General features: G+C 37.4%; 2 protein-coding genes across 3 annotated transcripts in view; one reads left to right on the top strand and one right to left on the bottom strand.

Moving 5' to 3' along the window:
- NF1 (neurofibromin 1) overlaps positions 1–18027 on the top strand; it is a 103539-nt gene that overhangs the window by 66282 nt on the left and 19230 nt on the right. For both annotated transcript variants that reach the window (XM_059829468.1, XM_059829467.1), the window contains 12 exons: positions 8258–8690; positions 8928–9268; positions 10024–10226; positions 11278–11471; positions 13051–13191; positions 13419–13698; positions 14874–15088; positions 15295–15356; positions 15483–15597; positions 16277–16378; positions 17336–17476; positions 17843–17969. In XM_059829468.1, the coding sequence (XP_059685451.1) occupies positions 8258–8690; positions 8928–9268; positions 10024–10226; positions 11278–11471; positions 13051–13191; positions 13419–13698; positions 14874–15088; positions 15295–15356; positions 15483–15597; positions 16277–16378; positions 17336–17476; positions 17843–17969 (2354 nt within the window). The remainder of the gene's footprint in view (positions 1–8257; positions 8691–8927; positions 9269–10023; positions 10227–11277; positions 11472–13050; positions 13192–13418; positions 13699–14873; positions 15089–15294; positions 15357–15482; positions 15598–16276; positions 16379–17335; positions 17477–17842; positions 17970–18027) is intronic.
- EVI2A (ecotropic viral integration site 2A) lies at positions 3919–6916 on the bottom strand. The gene is made up of 2 exons (XM_009815159.2): positions 6859–6916; positions 3919–4713 (listed from the first exon to the last, which is right to left on the bottom strand). The coding sequence occupies exon 2, from the start codon at positions 4695–4697 to the stop codon at positions 3933–3935; it is 765 nt and encodes a 254-aa protein (XP_009813461.2). The 5' UTR covers positions 4698–4713; positions 6859–6916; the 3' UTR covers positions 3919–3932.

Here is an 18027-nt window from a genome sequence, read left to right as displayed (position 1 = left end):
ACTCACAGCAGTATTGACAAACAGGATTGTCACCAGTAAAGAAAACTGTCTTGTTTTGATGGATATAAGGCGGCACCTAAGTAAAAGGCTCTTTATAGTTCTCTTAAACTTCTATTTCCTGTTCTTGCCTCTCTTCAGCAGTTAAGGGTAGAGTGTAATAATTTTTTAGAAGTTTCCAAATACTGATGCTGTAATGGAATGGCATTCTCATGTAAAACTGTTTTTATAAATAAATTTCTTCATGTGGAATACTCTTTGTAATGAAGGAGATTGTGTTACTGTTAAGTTATTGGCATGAAACAGATTTCCGCCCCCCCCCCCCCCCCCCCGCCCCCGCCCCCTCCCAGTACTGTTTAGAGTTCAGGTCTCTGAATGGCTCCGTGTGAAACAAATCATAAAATTTATCCACTATATAGCATTTTTATATCTGAAGCGACTTTTATGCAATTTGCGATTATTTATTAATTACTATAATGCTAGTCATTTGAAGCTGTTTCTGGGAAATGAATATGCATAAATCTTTGTGGGTTTACAAATATGCAAAATTAAATTTCAGATGCAAGAGTGTAAACACCTATGAGTAGTAAATTAATGCTTCTTGAGAACAGTATGGTCTAAACTCTGTAAGGTTTGTAACAGGTATAAATGATGCAATTTAATTTTCTTCTGCTCCCCTCTTCAAAATATAATCAAATAAGACTTACATGTAGAGTTCATGATAGTTCATAGTAACAACATCACACAACGTGTGTTTTAAACCCTAATACTTTTTAGATACAGACATTCAACAAGAGCTTTGGATACACCCTGAAGTCGGGACGTACACAGTGCTCTACGCAGTGCAGTTCCATTTCAAACCAAATAATGCAAATATTAAGCCTTTCCAACTTGAAGTTGGTTCTTACCTGCACATTGATCTTCTGTCAAGAAAGCACCGTCTTCTTCATTTGAAGCCTTAGGAAGACAGACTGTGTGCGGAAAGTCAAGCAGCTTAAAATGGCTCGTTTCACGTTGAAGTAGGTTTCTGCAGCTAAAGAGGAAGTTTACCAACACTTGCTGCAGGAAGTGTCAAGAGCAGGGAGATTACTAAGAGCCTTATCTCAGAGTTTGTATGCTTTACGAGCAAACTTTTCAGCTCAGTTGTTTTTATAAAACTGAAATATTTAAATGTTTGCGGCTTTTGTCTGGTATGTGCCTATTATGTAGAAAATCATTAATACTTGTTTGCCGGTCTCTGTTGAAAATAGTCGTAGTTACTTCTGTGTGAGTCAAAAAATATGCAAGTTTGGATTGGATTTAAATCTTACTGATTTAATTTTAGGGGATGGGTTTGGTGTGCTGTCACGATTATCAGTGGAAAAGCAACCTTAAATTCATTACCGTGAGTCATAGAAAGCTATCTGCTCACAGGATGCTGGCTTGCTTACCCATCTTCATTTGTGTAGTTGCATTAAAAGGCATATAACTACGGATTTCACCCTGCTCCTGCCCCCTACTCTCCATGTTATTTTTGTGTCTGGGCGACTTTGGTACCTGCTGCCATCATTAATGGGGTGCTGTGCTCTCTGAGCAGCTCTTTTCCCACTGTCTGTCTTTGCCCATACCATTTAGTGTAATCCAAACTACTTTCTCTTGTCTCCTTGAGCATTTTTGCCTAGAAAGACTGCCTGGCAAAAAGAAACCCACACAAAAATGTCCACAGGGCATTTTGCAAGCGTATTCTGCCAGTGCCAAGTAGCTACTGCCAGATCCTTCTGCAGCTTCTTCATCTCCTCCTACTTCTCCTGTTGTGCCTCTCTTCTGATTGCACAGTTCCCTTTTTAAGACTCTCCCTGCTCTTGCAGCAAACACAAGTCCTGATCCCGTACTCGCATTATAACTCACAGTTTCTTGTCTGATGCCTTCATCTCATCCCCCTTCTCTTCAACCCTCATAGTCTCCACCTAACCTTTGTCGCAGTTCCCACCTCACTGACAGTTCTTTTTCCTTCCTGTTTTTCCTTCTACTGATATGGTTGGGATTCTTTCCTTTTTTGCCTGCTTTTTTCATGGCGCTGCTGGTTTGCCCCTTTAATCTGCTGCCTACTGACAACATCCTGTGTTCCTGTACGCAGGTGGGGTAACTCTCTTACAGATCCATTCTCCTGTTTTAGTTCTGTTACCTTCCTAGCTGTGAGCAGTTTTACACCAGGGTAGATTCCCACGTTTGCTATCTCAGATTCTTTTTTTAGTACTTGCACAGCCTCTGCTGTTGCCTCATGTGCTTTTATGGTCATTTTGGGGAAGGAGAAGGTAACTGCAATGCAGCATCCCCCAGTCTTGCCCTTTAGCTCTCCTTCTGTCACCGTGGGATGTTCTCAGTTCATCTCTAAGTATGAGGTTGTCATCACCGATCTGTCACAGTTTGCCCTCATTCTTCTGGCCTTTCTCATGTTTTAGAAATCCCCTGTCCTCCCATTCTACTTGTGTGTTGTGTTGTGCCTCCTCCCTTTGAGCTCTAAGGTCTGAATATGTGGTTTATGACAGATTCGTTGGAATTTGCCCTGTAGTTGGTTTTTGGGTTTTTTTCCCCCATCTCCAATGAACTTATTTTCTCATGACTCCCAGTTCTGGGCTAACTTGCAAACTCCTTCCAACTTTATCTTCCTTACTACACAAACCACCTTTGACACAGGCAGTTGCATTTTTTTGAGATCTTGCGCTCTCTTGGCTTCCATGATGCTGTCGTCTTGCGTCTCTGTTGCTTCTTTACCTGCCCTTTCAGATAAGTTTATGGGTGATGTAATGGAGGGTGAATTGGGGATTCAGTCTTATATCCTGATTCTTTCAAACTCATACAACCATCTTTTGTGTCAAAAATGTTTATTACAGTTGCAGAGGATGTTTAGAGCTTTCTCATTATGCAGTTCTAACATGTGTAACCATGGTGCAACAGATCTTCTTTAACCCAAGAAGTAGCCTGTGAAAAGCTTCTCATGTTTCCTTAAAATAACAAAGCTCTGCTGTGGTGAGACCGGACACAGCCATCTCCCCAGAAATACGGGAAAACCAGCTCTCTATGAGAATAAAGAAACTAAAAGTTGTGGTGGTTTTGAAGAAATTTTTGGCATGTTCTAATTGGTTGTATTAGGACAAAGTGAAGTGTGTTTCCATGAGGCAAGAAATCACAGCTAGTCATCAGAGGAGACCTGTACTGACCTTCAGCAAAGGTTAGAGGAATATAATATTGCAAAATGCCTTGTGTAATATTTTTTGTAATATTTTGACTTAGGGAAATAGTATCCTGTAAGTCAAGTTATTTAAAAACAGCTGTTGCTAGTTTATTGGAGATAACAAATTAGAACAATTCTCATATTCTTACATAGAATACAAACTTCATATATTCATACACAAAGTCAAAACACAATAAATATGATTCAATTCTCAATCTAGTTCAAAAGCAATTAAGCTGGTTTAAGAAATTCTTGATGGAAAAACCTGAAAGGGCATTTTGAGAGGGACTGGTTCCTGATTCAGTAGTTGCATCAAAGTTGTGACTGAATTGCGGTTTTCTTAAAAAAGCAACTGGGTTATACCTGTGTAGCACCTTATAGTATGGTATATTTATTAGACTAACAGTCCTTTCCTTTTTTTTCCCCTAATGATCTTTGAGAATGGGCGGACTTCGCTCCTTTTGTTTTATCCCCTTCAGCTCCTATCGCTATAATATCTGGTTAAAGGAGTAACACCGGTCTTGACACTAGTTATAGAAAGCTATTTAGCACAATGTTATTCCCTTCTAGATCGACAAGTTGCTACAGCATTCCCAGTATCATAAAAGGAAAAACCCTAAGATCTGAATTTGGCTTTCCTGTGTTAAAATTCATGATGTTACTTACGCCTTACATTAATGACGTAAAAAAGGCAAAAGATGAGTTTTTACCTGAGTGTGAATTAAATCTCAACTACAAAATTGGTTAAAATGGGTTTGTGTGACTTTGATGGTTCTTTGTTTTCCTGTTTGTTATCTGTTTCCTTAGTGAGTTTCTCAGTAGTTTCATCTTCGATTTTCCTTTGGATTGCAGCATCTCTCCCTGATATCAAGTCTTGCATTATCAAGTCAGTTCCAGTTGTCTCCTTAGGCATCCTCTGCCATGTTCCTGCTGCAGTTGGCCATAAACTGTTAGTAGCCAGAATATCACCATTGCTCCTGGGCCTACGTTTTCCTTGCTTAGTTTTTTTGAGATACGACATTTTGTTTGCTATTACCACTGTCAACAGAAATAAGAAGGTGCAGATAAGCACAAGTACTGCTATTACAATGAAGCAAATCAATATAAGAGACTTATTGTCTTCACATGTTTCTTTTGTCATTGTACTCTTGGGTTTGCTGGTATTCCTAGGTCCTCCAGTGGCAGAAACAGCACTTCTGGCAGGGGAAGATGTTGAATTTTGGGCCGCTGTTGAAGATAAGGATTGCAGGGTACTTGTCTGCGTTTCAAAAGTAGTCATTTTGCTGTTGAAACTGATCCTTAGAGGAGAATTTGTATTGGCTTCTGTTACGTTCTGGCTTCCGCTTAGGTTTTGGCTGATAGGAATCCAGATTTCATTTATAACCCTAGGATAATTGGTTTGATTTGCACTTGTTTGCAAACATAAAGAGAAGATTATCATTACAGGGAAGGCGAAGTGTGGTTTACTATGTCTCTTTGTCTTCATCTTCCTATTTAGTCACCTGCAAAAATAGAAATCATGGTATTAGTTTAGTAAGTGCTGGTTCTTAGAGGTTTGAATCGGACTTCTCGGGGAATAGCAGGCAGCAGCCTTTTTGATGAAAAAAAAATGTAACTTGGCCTCAGTGGATGTAGCAGGAGGAGTTCAACTACTTGGAATTCTGAAAGAATAGGTTGTCTAGAACTTCTGACAGTTGGAGGTTTATAGACAATATATGAAGATTAAAAAAGAACATGGAGCAAAGAGAGAAAGTGTTTCCTACTAACTACTCAGTGATGTACAGGCAGACTCTGTGGTAGTTCCTCCTCTTTAAAGCTGGCCATATTAGAACTTGAGGTTCATCACTTCTGCTTTTTCACAGTGAAAGGATAAACCCATGTAAAGTTTACAGATTACTGCTTCTTACTTTCCTGTATTCCCCTGAATGTGGGAAATGTAACCAAGCTTGTAAAGATGGTCAAGTGAAAAACTTGACTCTAAAATGTTCCTGTAAGTGACAGCAATAGCTTATTTTAATTGTTTATGTTTCGTAGCACAGCTCTCTGGAGTATTTCATAAATGCCTAGGAAAATGTTTGTTCGCTAATTTTTCTGCTTTTTTGTACAAAAGGCTACTTATCACAAATGTACTTTTCGCAAATTTTTCTCACAAACATGCTACAGATTGTGACATTTTCTTTAAAATGTCTGAGATAATTATGCAAATGATATTACTGTTAGTATGTTCTGTTTCACATTTGTGTGGTATTCAAATTTGTACCTGTTGAATTTGTCTGGAGGGCAGGAAACTGATCTTTAGGCCAGTCTGATACTAAGATAATAACCTCAAAATAATAGTGACAAATCAGACACGCGGCGAACCACTTCACTGCTGCTGCTCCGTCCAGTTTGCATGTGTGAGACACGTTCAGGGTTTAAGGCTTATTATCCAGTCCAGTGTCTCTCTTTCACCTGTCTCTATTAACAAAACGTTTCCTTTGAACGTTACAGACTACATTTGGTTAAAATAGAAGTACTATAGAGAATGACCAAAACCAACAGTGCTATTTTTATAAATACATTTGTTCTTGAAGCTATTACTTTAAAGGTAACAAAGTATATCTGTATGTTTGTAAGATTAGGTAATTTTGAAATACTCCAGACAATGTTTACTTTTATCATAGTCAAAAGTTAGCATGCCTAACAAAAAACTTAATATATTCACTCCCAAAAATCAGAGAGGTTAACTTGCCTATCTTGCAAAATCCAAATGGCAGTCCTCCGTATTGCTGAAGTCCTCTAGCAAAATGAAAGAATTGATATGGCTGGTAGGTAACCCTTACATGACGAAGGAGCAGCAAAAGATATATGTATCTTTTACTTTGCAGTTCACCCATAACATAAAATTAGACTCCATTCTGAGATGAATCCTTATTGTTAAGTCTGAACTAGAAACCATCTTAGTAATCAGCTACAGCTCAGGTAGGATTTTTATCTTTATATGGTAGAGGTTGCCTGGAGGATGCCTTGTAGCATACTTCAAAAAGGGAAAAAGCAAAGCCTTTTTTTTTTTGAAACCAAACAACATTTCACATAAAGTTTCTGCATGACATGCAGAACTGAGATGTGTTTCCCGGTACAGATATACTCCAATATTTAATGGTACTGTCCGAGGGTTGCAACTCTCTTTCTGCCTACTCCCTCCAAGATTACAGTAAGTCCAGTGTTAATTGTAGCATTCTAGACCAGATGTGCTTTTCTTAAAAATAAACAAACTGATTTTGTTAAAGGTTTTGCTTAAAATCATGAGAGCAAAGGAACTGATCATTAAAGAGCTGGTTTTTTTCTTTTTAGTTCAACCCTGTGTGCCTAGGTATTGATAGGGTCTTCCATCAATGCACAGTAAGATCTGCAATACGTACGAACAACACAGCTAAGTAGTGACTGTCACTATTAGTTCTTTGGAGTCTGATTATGAATAACCTTTAACATTACTAAAAATACAGTTATATCAGCTTCCTTAATTCAGTTGGAGATAATATTTTTACAGATTTACTATTTTTGAGTTACTTGAACTTCTTTAAAAATACTTTTGCATATAATTCTCTGCAAAATCTAAGAAACTTTGAAGTGGAACTTAGAATAGGAGAAGGAGAATGTGTACTTACCTTGCCAAGATGTAGTCAAAAGAAAATTCGTGTTTCAGATATTTAGTCCTTCAACAATAAAATTTCTTTGTGCATATATTTGCTCTTAGGATGCAAATGACCATTAGTGTAAAGCACGTAGATTTAGACAACGCTGGTATTTTCTAAGCAAATCTGTAACTGAAATTATACGTCGCTGACTCTAAGTGGAGAACTAAAACCACAGAGATGACACACTTCCTTTTTGTAACAACTATACCATGACACGTTAGAGGGGGAAAACCATCAACCTGCCCAAATTAGCTCTCAGAACAACAGGAAGTAACACAGAGGGAAAAAAAGTGTCTTTGGCAGACAAATATTCTACGTTCATGAAATCTATCTCCTCAGTTATCCTATGCTCAGGGGATTTACCTCAAATGTTATCAAGAGCATTGTCCCAATATACTCAAGACTACGTATTTGCTTACAGTATTTATTAGCTCTTTCCGTAGCCTGTTGGTTTGCCTTGAAAGAGTTCAATTAATGCTAGCTTGAAACAGTGATAGGTATTTAAAAGTACCTTAGATGTTCATGAGCTCCTGTTGAGTTTGAGTTTTAATTAATTCTTCCTAGCAGGGTTTTGTTTGCTATGCTAACTCTGGGGGCTTGGTTTAGGCAGATGCCCTGTCCAGTCTCATAAAATTCAGAGAATGATTAAACGAGAACAAAAGTTTCTTAATATTTATGTATTATCTGAATGTTTTTCTGGAAAGAGTTATTTTGTAGACAAATCCTCTGTACTACTCAGAGGACTTGACCATTCTTAGAAACACTTCACCAAGCATTAGAGTGTGCTGCAGTATATAGTTTGAGACCCTTTGAAAAAGTTGTTATGTGGATGCTAAATTAGTCTTAATTATGTCTTCTGAAATAAATGTATTTTTCTACATATAAAAGTAGATATAACGTAAATCTCTAGAGAGGTTGAGAAGTTAGTTTGGGAGACTTTTATTTTTAAAGAAACTCTGAGCTCTTTTCATGTAATCCAGTTTTGATCCAATTGATGCACTGTTGCTCTCCAGCATGGATTTTATTTTTCCTTTCAGTTGAATAAACCTCCTGTCTGTCTGGAGGTTGCTTGGCTGTGGTAGGTTGAGTGGCACTTCACAAAGAAGTTGAGTTAAATCCCAAGTCAGGCTTCATCATACCGGGCACTAAACTTGATTGGAGTGTGAGCCATGACAGAATAGTAACGGATGCCTTTAGGCTGTAGCTGCCAGTCCAGTGTCATTGCTTTGGATTGATGGTATTTTTAGAATGATGTGAAAGATTGGTCTGGTTTAGTGTAGTAGTAGTCGTATGTGTAATACGCCACTCAGATGTTTGTAATGTGGATCTAAAAAGCAAAACCAACAATGTCTGTCTTGTTTTCTTGCAGATTCAAGACCGGTCAGATCAACGGAGATTTATTGATATACCACGTACTGCTAACTCTGAAGCCATACTATGCAAAGCCATATGAAATTGTAGTGGACCTCACACATGCTGGCCCCAGTAATCGCTTTAAAACAGACTTTCTTTCTAAATGGTTTGTAGTTTTTCCAGGCTTTGCTTATGAAAATGTCTCAGCAGTTTTTATTTATAACTGTAACTCTTGGGTCAGAGAGTACACCAAATACCATGAAAGGCTCTTGACGGGTTTGAAAGGAAGCAAAAGGCTTATTTTCATAGACTCTCCAGGGAAACTGGCAGAGCACATCGAACACGACCAGCAGAAACTCCCAGCAGCTACCTTGGCTTTGGAGGAGGACTTGAAAGTATTTCACAATGCTCTCAAACTGGCTCATAAAGACACCAAAGTTTCTATTAAAGTAAGTCCTTTTAATGCTGTTCCTAGTGAATTGTTATATTTTTACAAAGATTTGAATATGATTTTACTGTCTCTTAATTCTCCTCTCCTGTCTTGAGAAATCACAACTTAATAGTATGCCTCTTTCGGAAGTATAGAATTTCATACATTTATCTTTATAAAAATAGAAGTGCCAGACTTTTCTCTCTTTGTATTGTTAACAATAGGTGCTGAACCATTTTTCTCTTCTCTTTCTAAGGTTGGGTCGACAGCTGTGCAGGTGACGTCAGCAGAACGAACAAGAGTCCTGGGACAAACAGTGTTTTTAAATGATATATACTATGCCTCTGAAATTGAGGAAATATGTCTTGTTGACGAGAACCAGTTTACCTTAACCATTGCCAACCAAGGCACCCCACTCACCTTCATGCATCAGGAGTGCGAAGCCATCGTTAGGTCCATCATTCACATACGGACACGGTGGGAGCTGTCACAACCAGACTCCATCCCACAGCATACTAAAATTCGTCCTAAGGACGTCCCTGGAACACTACTGAACATAGCGCTGCTCAACCTGGGAAGCTCAGACCCCAGTTTGCGGTACAGATCTTTTGAATTAATATCAACTTTGGTCAAAAATGTGAATTCTTTCCAAGGTTTTCTTAGTGTTAGCAAGTCTCTTTTGAACAAAACAATTTTTCTTTCACCATAGCTCCATAAAATGTACTTTTTAATATAAAGAAAGATGGGTTTTCTATAGGCGAAGAAAGGCATATATGGTGTCAGAGTAACTGAAGGCATGTAGGAAGCTTAATTTCTCTTTATAAGGAGAAATACTTCTGCTTTGCAATATATGCTTATTAGGTCCATTTGATTTTCGTGGTGTTGAGCTGCTTTAATAACATGGGAGCTGTACCCCTTCGAGCAGGCTCTTGGATCTTGTCAGAAAGGACTATCTCAGGCTGGGTGCTGGCTCAGTGGCAGCCTCGGGGGCCCTCGGCAGTCTCTCTCCCAGCAGCTCAGGTGCACTGGAAATATTTAGAATTTCCTGGAACTGAAAGATGTTCTGAGAAGTCCAGTACAAAGTCCTTCAAGCATACTCTATAACCTCATCAGAAATTGTTCAAAGCAAGTGGAGGAGTAATTTCTTTCGTTTCTCCAAGGCGAATGTTTTTATCTCTGAATCTTAACTGGTGCAGGGAAAAAGTTCAGGATTTAAATGTAATCTCTTATATGTAGCAGCATTGATTTGATTTTTAAAATGTCAGTACTACTACTGTGATGCCTTGGTGTAATGCGTATATTTTAAAATCTACAAAAAACTACTACAAGTCATGTTGCTTGCTTTGTTACAGGTCTGCTGCCTATAATCTTCTATGTGCCTTAACCTGTACCTTTAATTTAAAGATTGAGGGCCAGTTACTGGAAACTTCAGGTCTGTGTATTCCTGCCAACAACACGCTATTTATTGTATCTATTAGTAAGACTCTTGCAGCTAACGAACCACACCTAACCTTAGAGTTCTTGGAAGAGTGTATTTCTGGATTTAGCAAATCTAGTAAGTAACACTAGTATTCCTTAATGCTAACCATGAATTTGAAAAGATTTAGGTTGGTAGCTGTCTAGCTTAGTCAATTAAGCTTCCTCATGTTACTGAGTCGCAACGTGTAAATTGCAAGTGCTTCTTAGAGCTGTTTTAGTCGTCTTCAAGATTATCCATTTATATGTGTTTCTTGATAATCAAGTTGTGTAATACTCTGAAGCCAGGCAGTTTCACAAACTGGAATGGCATCTGTTGGAAGAAAACCATTACTTTTCACATTTGAATGTGCCCTTTCCTTTCTCATGAAGTAGATTTAAAAAAAAAAAAAAAAAAAGGCAACTGCCTTTTAAGCTTTGAAATTAATGTTAAAACAAGTTTTACTAGACGTCTTATTCATTTAGAGGATTAAGTTCATTCAGAGACATTACAACACAAATTGTTCTGTATCACTGTTAATAGTTTTGTACAGTGAGTACTTCGGATAGACCTCTATCAGGCTGTTACTAATTCATCAGAAGTAGAGAATATTGCAGATCAAACATCAAAATTTGAGGTCCATGATAGTGAAGGTTTGAACTCTAGAATATACATACACAGAAGAGTTACAGGCTTCTTTAGTCATATCAAAATTAATCTTTTCAGATTGATTATAGCTCTCAATTGTACATCTGGTTCTGTTGCACTACTTTTGTCATGCTTTCTTTCCAAGCATAATACAGCTCTGACTTTACTGTTGGAAGCTGTTTAGAATACATTCTCAAGATTAAAAAGACATTATCTTAAGTAGTCCCACCTAATACTGAATGTACACATCTTTGTCACATCTCTTAATAAGATATTAAGATGTCAACATCTCCTTTCCAGATTCCTACAGATGTTTCTTGGATGTCATTATTAGAGTAGTTTTCTTTTTGAAGCTTATCTGTTTGCCTGGTATTATTTGCTCAGCTCTGATAATAATTATTTTGGACAATAAAACTGAAAGGAAAAGTGCTCACAAATAATGATTTACTTAGAATCAGCACTGGTCTCTATTTATGTGTTACAAGGTGAATTTTTATTCCAGGTATTGAACTGAAACATCTTTGTCTGGAGTATATGACTCCCTGGCTGTCCAATCTGGTCCGATTCTGTAAACACAATGATGATGCTAAGCGCCAGCGAGTCACTGCTATTCTTGATAAGCTTATAACAATGACAATAAATGAAAAACAGATGTATCCTTCCATTCAAGCTAAGATATGGGGAAGTCTTGGACAGGTACAAATTCTGCATAATTTATTGCAATTTGTTTATAAGCAGATTATAGAGTTTTTAACCACCTAAATGTTAATGCAGAAAAATAAAATGGATCTTGACATGACCTAAGTATATTAGCTGCGTGGAGAGTAGTATGCAAGTTCTTCTGAAGTTTTCATTCTGTAAAGTACTTTATAAAATCATTAATGATTTTGGAATGGCTTCTAGGAATGTGTTCCTGGCCCTCACTGAGAACTGAAAATTGAAAGTCTTGGTATTAGTAGTAATTACTGCATCAAACCCCCTTGATGTACGGGTACTGAAAGGAGAGAACAAAGTACGAGCATTCAGAGGTGTATTAGGCATATGGCATTGAAAGAACTCTTTTTTTTTTTTTTCTTCCTGTTCACACTTTTGAAACAGATGCATTTTGATGACAATTAATGGAATATCAATCCTCCTGTTGATCATTAGCTTAACACTTAGCCAAATTCTGTCCTCATCCTCCCTGCAAAGAAAATGAAGAAAATAAAGCTGACGTCATATATGTCATTCATGAAGGAGGTGTCTAGACAAATGAGACCAGCTTTACTTGCCATGACCAGGCTTGCTTACAAGCTTCCTCATTGTCATACTATTTTTATTTTTTTTAACTTGTCATCCAAACTGATGCAGCCCAGCATCACAAAGCTACTCTTGGAGAATGTGGGAGAACTGTCACATGGATGCACGAGCACGTTTTCTTGCTTGGTCCAATTGGCCAAAAAAAACCCACCCCCAAACCCAAAACCCAGAACAAAAATCAATGTATTGTGAAAGCTTAAATCACATTGAGAGCAATATGACTGTTACGTCCAGCATGAAAGTCTGTTAACAGGTAAATATAGAGAACACAAAATTAAAAGATTAAATATTCCACAGCAGTCAGTGGAAATGTTATCACTGACTTAGTTGACCCAGAATTGCAACCAATTTTCATAATATAATGAGAGCTGAATTTGAACCATTACTGAAATAGCATTAATCTTAGCCTGCATGTTACATTTGGAGTTCTCTGTGCACTTGGACAGATTTGATTCTTACCTGCATATTTTCAAGGTCTGTCTGTTGGGGGTTTTTTTGGTTTTTTTTTTTTTAATTAACATGAGAAGAAACTTGGTTTACCGGTAGCCGTATTCACACATGGCTAGTGCTCTAAGCAAAATCTGTGACAGATGAGATCTTGCTTATTTTCTAGGAAGTATGTTTTTTCCTCCACTTCAAATCCAGTTTCTTCTTATTAGGTTCAGCATTTTATGAATAGTTATACTTCAAAATGGAAAATAAAATAAAAATAATACAAACTAAATTATAGTTTCCCCACAGTTTTGAAACACTTTGATCTGGAGTAAAACCTGATGGAATTCAGCTTTACACTTCTAAAATTTACATTAGGTTTTTTTCCAAAGGGATAACAAATCAGTAAAACTGGTGCTTCAGATTATGGTAGTTACGCATCTTCAACTAAAAAAAGGAATGATTGCTTATTTAAAAGGCAGTTTGCTGTGGAAAAATGAAGTTAATCTGCCAGGTAAAAAAGAATATTTTTTTTCTCTAACAGATAACAGATCTCCTTGATGTAGTGCTGGACAGTTTCATCAAAACTAGTGCCACAGGAGGCTTGGGATCCATAAAAGCTGAGGTTATGGCAGACACAGCTGTAGCACTTGCTTCTGGAAATGTAAAATTGGTTTCAAGCAAAGTGAGTTCCCTCTTTGCCTTAATGTCCTTTCATATAATAATTTCAACTTACGTAATAACGTGACACTGAGATGCTTTCTGATAACTCAGTACAAGCAATAATGCAAAACCATGATAAAATAGGTTCCACCAGTAGAATAACTCCAGTGTTAAATTGTAATAGTTTTTACTGAAATTTTGAGCTGTGCTCTTCGTTTGAGTAAAACAAAATGGTTGCTCTCTTCTCAGGTGATTGGAAGGATGTGTAAAATAATCGACAAGACTTGTCTGTCTCCAACTCCTACACTGGAACAGCACCTGATGTGGGATGACATTGCTATTCTAGCACGTTACATGCTGATGCTCTCCTTCAACAATTCTCTGGATGTGGCAGCACATCTCCCCTACCTCTTCCATGTAGTTACTTTATTGGTGGCCACTGGTCCCCTGTCACTCAGAGCTTCCACTCATGGTCTCGTCATCAACATCATTCATTCTCTTTGCACTTGTTCACAGCTTCACTTTAGTGGTAAGTTTTTTTTCAGATTTTCAATTGAGCGGGTTGCTCCTTAGTTTGTTTAAGAAATACTTGAGTTGTCTTTCTCTCTTTAAGCTATTCTGAGAGTTTAAAAATACCATGTTGTAATTAAGCTTGCATACAAATCAGAATGAGGATGTGATCTACAACAAATGTGTGTGGAATTAAAAAATTACTATCTGGTTTAGAGCGGGCACATAATGTAAATTTCTTGTATAATGCGTTTTAGAAAAAGAGAAGAAAGTATCAGTAAGTTCCTGTAATGCAGAGAAAGGAGAAAATACATCTGTGCTAAAAGTGGCTGATGTGCGTCTTTTGAATGGTTGCATAATGCGGTAACAAAAATACCCATTACATAAGGGAATTGTGAAACTATACTGTTAAAACAGGTATTTTGCATACTGCTGTATTTTACCAGTCTTAAAATAATTGGTATTAGCAAATATGTAGCTGTCATTTCTTCCCACAGTATAAAACCGGGCTAGATTTTGTGCAGAAAAAAATGAAAAGTTTATGTAATCTTGTCCTTTTTTTTAAGTATCTGAAAGCTCATTTTATATCTGTATATATCGACAGAGTGAGTGTGTGAATACACACACACACGCACATATATATGTATACAGAAAAGCTTTGCTTTGATGCACAGAGAGAAAGGGCAAACCTTCCTGTTTAAACAATGAATTTGAAGCACAGTGAAATGAAATGAAAGTTCAGAAATGTAAAAATATTCAGTGCTAGTAGCAGGGCCATCATTTTCTTCTGATTTAAGTGGCTTTCTTCATTTTCGTGCCAGAGCCAAAAGCAGAATTTGATTGCAGTTTGAACTGACAGTACTGTTGGTATTTCAAAGCAGGAACTCTCCAGGTTTCCATTTTCTGAACGAATGTGAGGAGAAGTCTCACAGAACCACATCTTTAAACAAGTTTATTTCTACCTGTTTTTAGAACACATCTTCCTGGTGACTGGTTTCAGCAGTCTGTGCAGCAGACCACAGTTCTTGTGGCATACTTTGGGAGAAGTAGCAAAGGAAACAGTATTGGAACGTGCAAAGTGACATATAGGATCATTATCTACTTTTGTATTCATGGGAGGGTGAGCCTAAGAGTGTTGAAAATGTGGATTGGATTTCGGTGGTTTAAATTTAATATGTAAAAATTTTTCAACAGAGGAGACCAAGCAAGTTTTAAGGCTGAGCTTGACTGAGTTCTCTCTGCCCAAATTTTATTTGCTGTTTGGAATCAGCAAAGTGAAATCAGCTGCAGTCATAGCATTCCGATCCAGCTACCGAGACAGGTCATTTTCGCCTGGTTCCTATGAAAGGGAGACTTTTGCGCTGACGTCGTTGGAAACTGTTACTGAAGCTTTGTTGGAGATCATGGAGGTATGTGGTTCAAAGCAAAAGACATTATCCGTAAGGGAATGCTTACACTTTCTACAGGCAAGCAGTGTAGTGAGATGTACCTCCCATGATGTGGTAATAAATAGTTAAGTAGCTGACTTCTGAGAACTAAAATAACTGCACATTCTGAATTTTAAAAAGACTTTTTCTTCATGTTACATGTGTTCAAACAATATAATTCTTTCTAGGCTTGTATGAGGGATATTCCAACGTGCAAGTGGCTGGACCAGTGGACTGAACTAGCTCAAAAGTATGTCAGAGATCTCAAAACACAACCCCTGCCTGCCTGCGTAGTATATTTAGAATTCTCAGCTTCTCATTATACAGCCTATTTGTTGTATATTTGTTTAATATGGTGTACTCTGTTTCTTCACAGGTTTGCATTCCAGTATAACCCATCCCTGCAGCCAAGAGCACTTGTTGTCTTTGGCTGTATAAGTAAACGTGTGTCTCATGGACAAATAAAACAAATAATCCGAATTCTTAGCAAGGTAATAGACCTGTATACCTTAAATCGATTTGGTGGCAATAAGTTTCGTCAGTGGTGCAACTTCTAGAGTACAATAGTTTTCAATATTGAGTTTAAAATTTGAGACACTGAGATTGATCCAGAAGTCAGTATTTAAATAAATGTGAAATTTTCTGTTAAGGCATTTAGCTGCATGCACATGATTCTCAACTTCCTTTTTTTAAAGGAAGTTAATAATCTAATGTGTTGTAAGTAAATACAATAAAGAGCAGGGCATATGTGTAAGTAAACTTTGAAACAGACTGCCTAGCCTGGTAATGACGTTCCATATTTTCTAAAGGAAGTCGTGTTCCATCACAAGTTAACAGTTTCCTTTATGTTTCCTTTAAGCATTTTATTAGAGTTGTATGGACATAAGCTTTATTGAACAGCTTCTGAATTGTAAAAGAGCTATTCTCTAATTCTTGCCACCCTGTCCTGCACCTATACTTTTTAATGTATATTGTGCAATTGCTTTCAGCAAATGCATATCACTTTTGCGTAAATCTCCATTTGTAAAAGTCCTTGAGAATTGGTTTAAAATGAGCTCAAGTTTTGTAAACTAATTGAGAGCAACAGTTACTGTTTAGAGCTTTGATCTTCTTTTTACAAAGCAATATCTAATGGTTGTATTTTTAATTACTCTTTTTTCCTACAAAAAGGGACTTGAGAGCTGTTTAAAAGGCCCTGATAATTACAATAGTCAAGTTCTAATAGAAGCTACAGTTATAGCACTCACCAAGCTGCAGCCTCTTCTTAATAAGGTAAACAACTGGATTTTTAGAGTAAACAGAGAACATATTTTCTAAATGAAAATTATAATTATGGGTATAATCTCAAAAATGTAAGTTAAGTGTTGTGGTATCTGAAGTTCACACTTCACTGCTATGACTCATGCTCAGGAATACTGCATATGGGAAATATGTCACAGATGTTTGTATGTGGGACCTGTGCAAAGGCTTTAAAAATGCTTGAGAACGTACTGTTCCGCTTCATCAAACTGGGCCATAGCAATACAGGCAAAGGCCGTACCACAGGTTGTCTTTAATTCTTTCCAAAAGATTTTCAGTCTTGGCTTTCAAGTGTTTGATTGCCAATATCTGCTTTTCAGATCATGGCTTGTAATAGATGTTAGTCTTATCTGATTTGGTATTAAGTTAGCCATCTGTATATTATTCTCATGTTCGTTATTTGATCAGCATACTGATGGGTATGCCGTTAACTAAGAGCCTCCTGTATTTACTGTTAGTAAATAAAACTTGTTCCTAGAAAAATCTGCTGCTTAAGAGACCCAGAATCTGTTGAATGCCAATTCTTCCTGCCCGCTTTTTTGATTTGGAGAAGAAGTTGCCTGGCCAGTTATATGTGCAGAACTGCAATCCATTTTCAATTGATAACAAAAGACACATTTCTGTTCAGCCTGGTGAGGGTAATAGGCATCTGACATTTTGGTGAGCAAGGGAAGGAATATAAGAGAGAAGGAATGGCTTCATGGGGAGTAAAAGCCTTGAAATTAATTTGCTGTCTACTATTCATTCACCTGTTAAGTGCATTAAGACTACAGGTTCATGTGTATGTCTGTATGATGGAATGGATGTGACTGAGGACAGAGCCTGCGACAGGAAGGATGCTAATGCATATACAAAACTACGTATCAGTCTTACTTGTCTTTGACTTACATGAACTGACTCGAAAGTGAAATTGTGGCTTTTTCCTTCTAGGACTCTCCTATGCACAAGGCCCTCTTTTGGGTAGCTATGGCAGTACTGCAGCTAGATGAAGTAAACTTGTACTCGGCAGGTACGGCACTACTTGAACAGAATCTGCATACCTTGGACAGCCTTCGAGTGTTCAATGACAAGGTAAGCTGTTAGCAATCAGCTGTGACTAACCCTTAGTTTATGTAAGCGGTTGGATCTGTTAAAAAAGAAAAAAAATTTCCTGGTCCTCATGGACAGTAGTTAAGCAACTAAAACTGAAATTTGCATCAGAAATTGTTTCACTTGCATAATATCAACAGTAAAACTAAGATGTAGAGATGAAGCTCTTATTATTCTGTTCTAAACTGGAACAGAAATGTATAGATGTGTTCTAGTCAAGAGTGTGTTTGCTATTGTCATGTAAACTCTTAAAATTAGTTTTGTCACTTTTTAAAAAAAACCAGCAACTTGAGATACGATGAGTAACTTTTGATGAAGTACTCCTGTATTTTATTTTTTCTGGGTCAGAGCCCAGAAGAGGTGTTTATGGAGATCAGGAGACCACTTGAATGGCACTGCAAGCAGATGGATCATTTTGTTGGGCTAAATTTCAACTCCAACTTTAACTTTGCACTAGTGGGACACCTCCTGAAAGGTAAGAATACATATTGCTGTTCATTTTAGATTAACACTTCTAATTACGAAAAAGAACA

The sequence above is a fragment of the Gavia stellata genome, chromosome 25 (assembly GCF_030936135.1).
Source record: "Gavia stellata isolate bGavSte3 chromosome 25, bGavSte3.hap2, whole genome shotgun sequence".
Classification (NCBI taxonomy): Eukaryota; Metazoa; Chordata; class Aves; order Gaviiformes; family Gaviidae; genus Gavia; species Gavia stellata.
The sequence above is the reverse complement of the archived record's forward strand: the minus strand, read 5'-3'. Positions and strand labels throughout refer to the sequence as shown.

Bases quoted from the DNA above. Each gene is read 5' to 3' on its own strand.
- EVI2A (XM_009815159.2), bottom strand. From the start codon at position 4,697: ATGAAGACAAAGAGACATAGTAAACCACACTTCGCCTTCCCTGTAATG.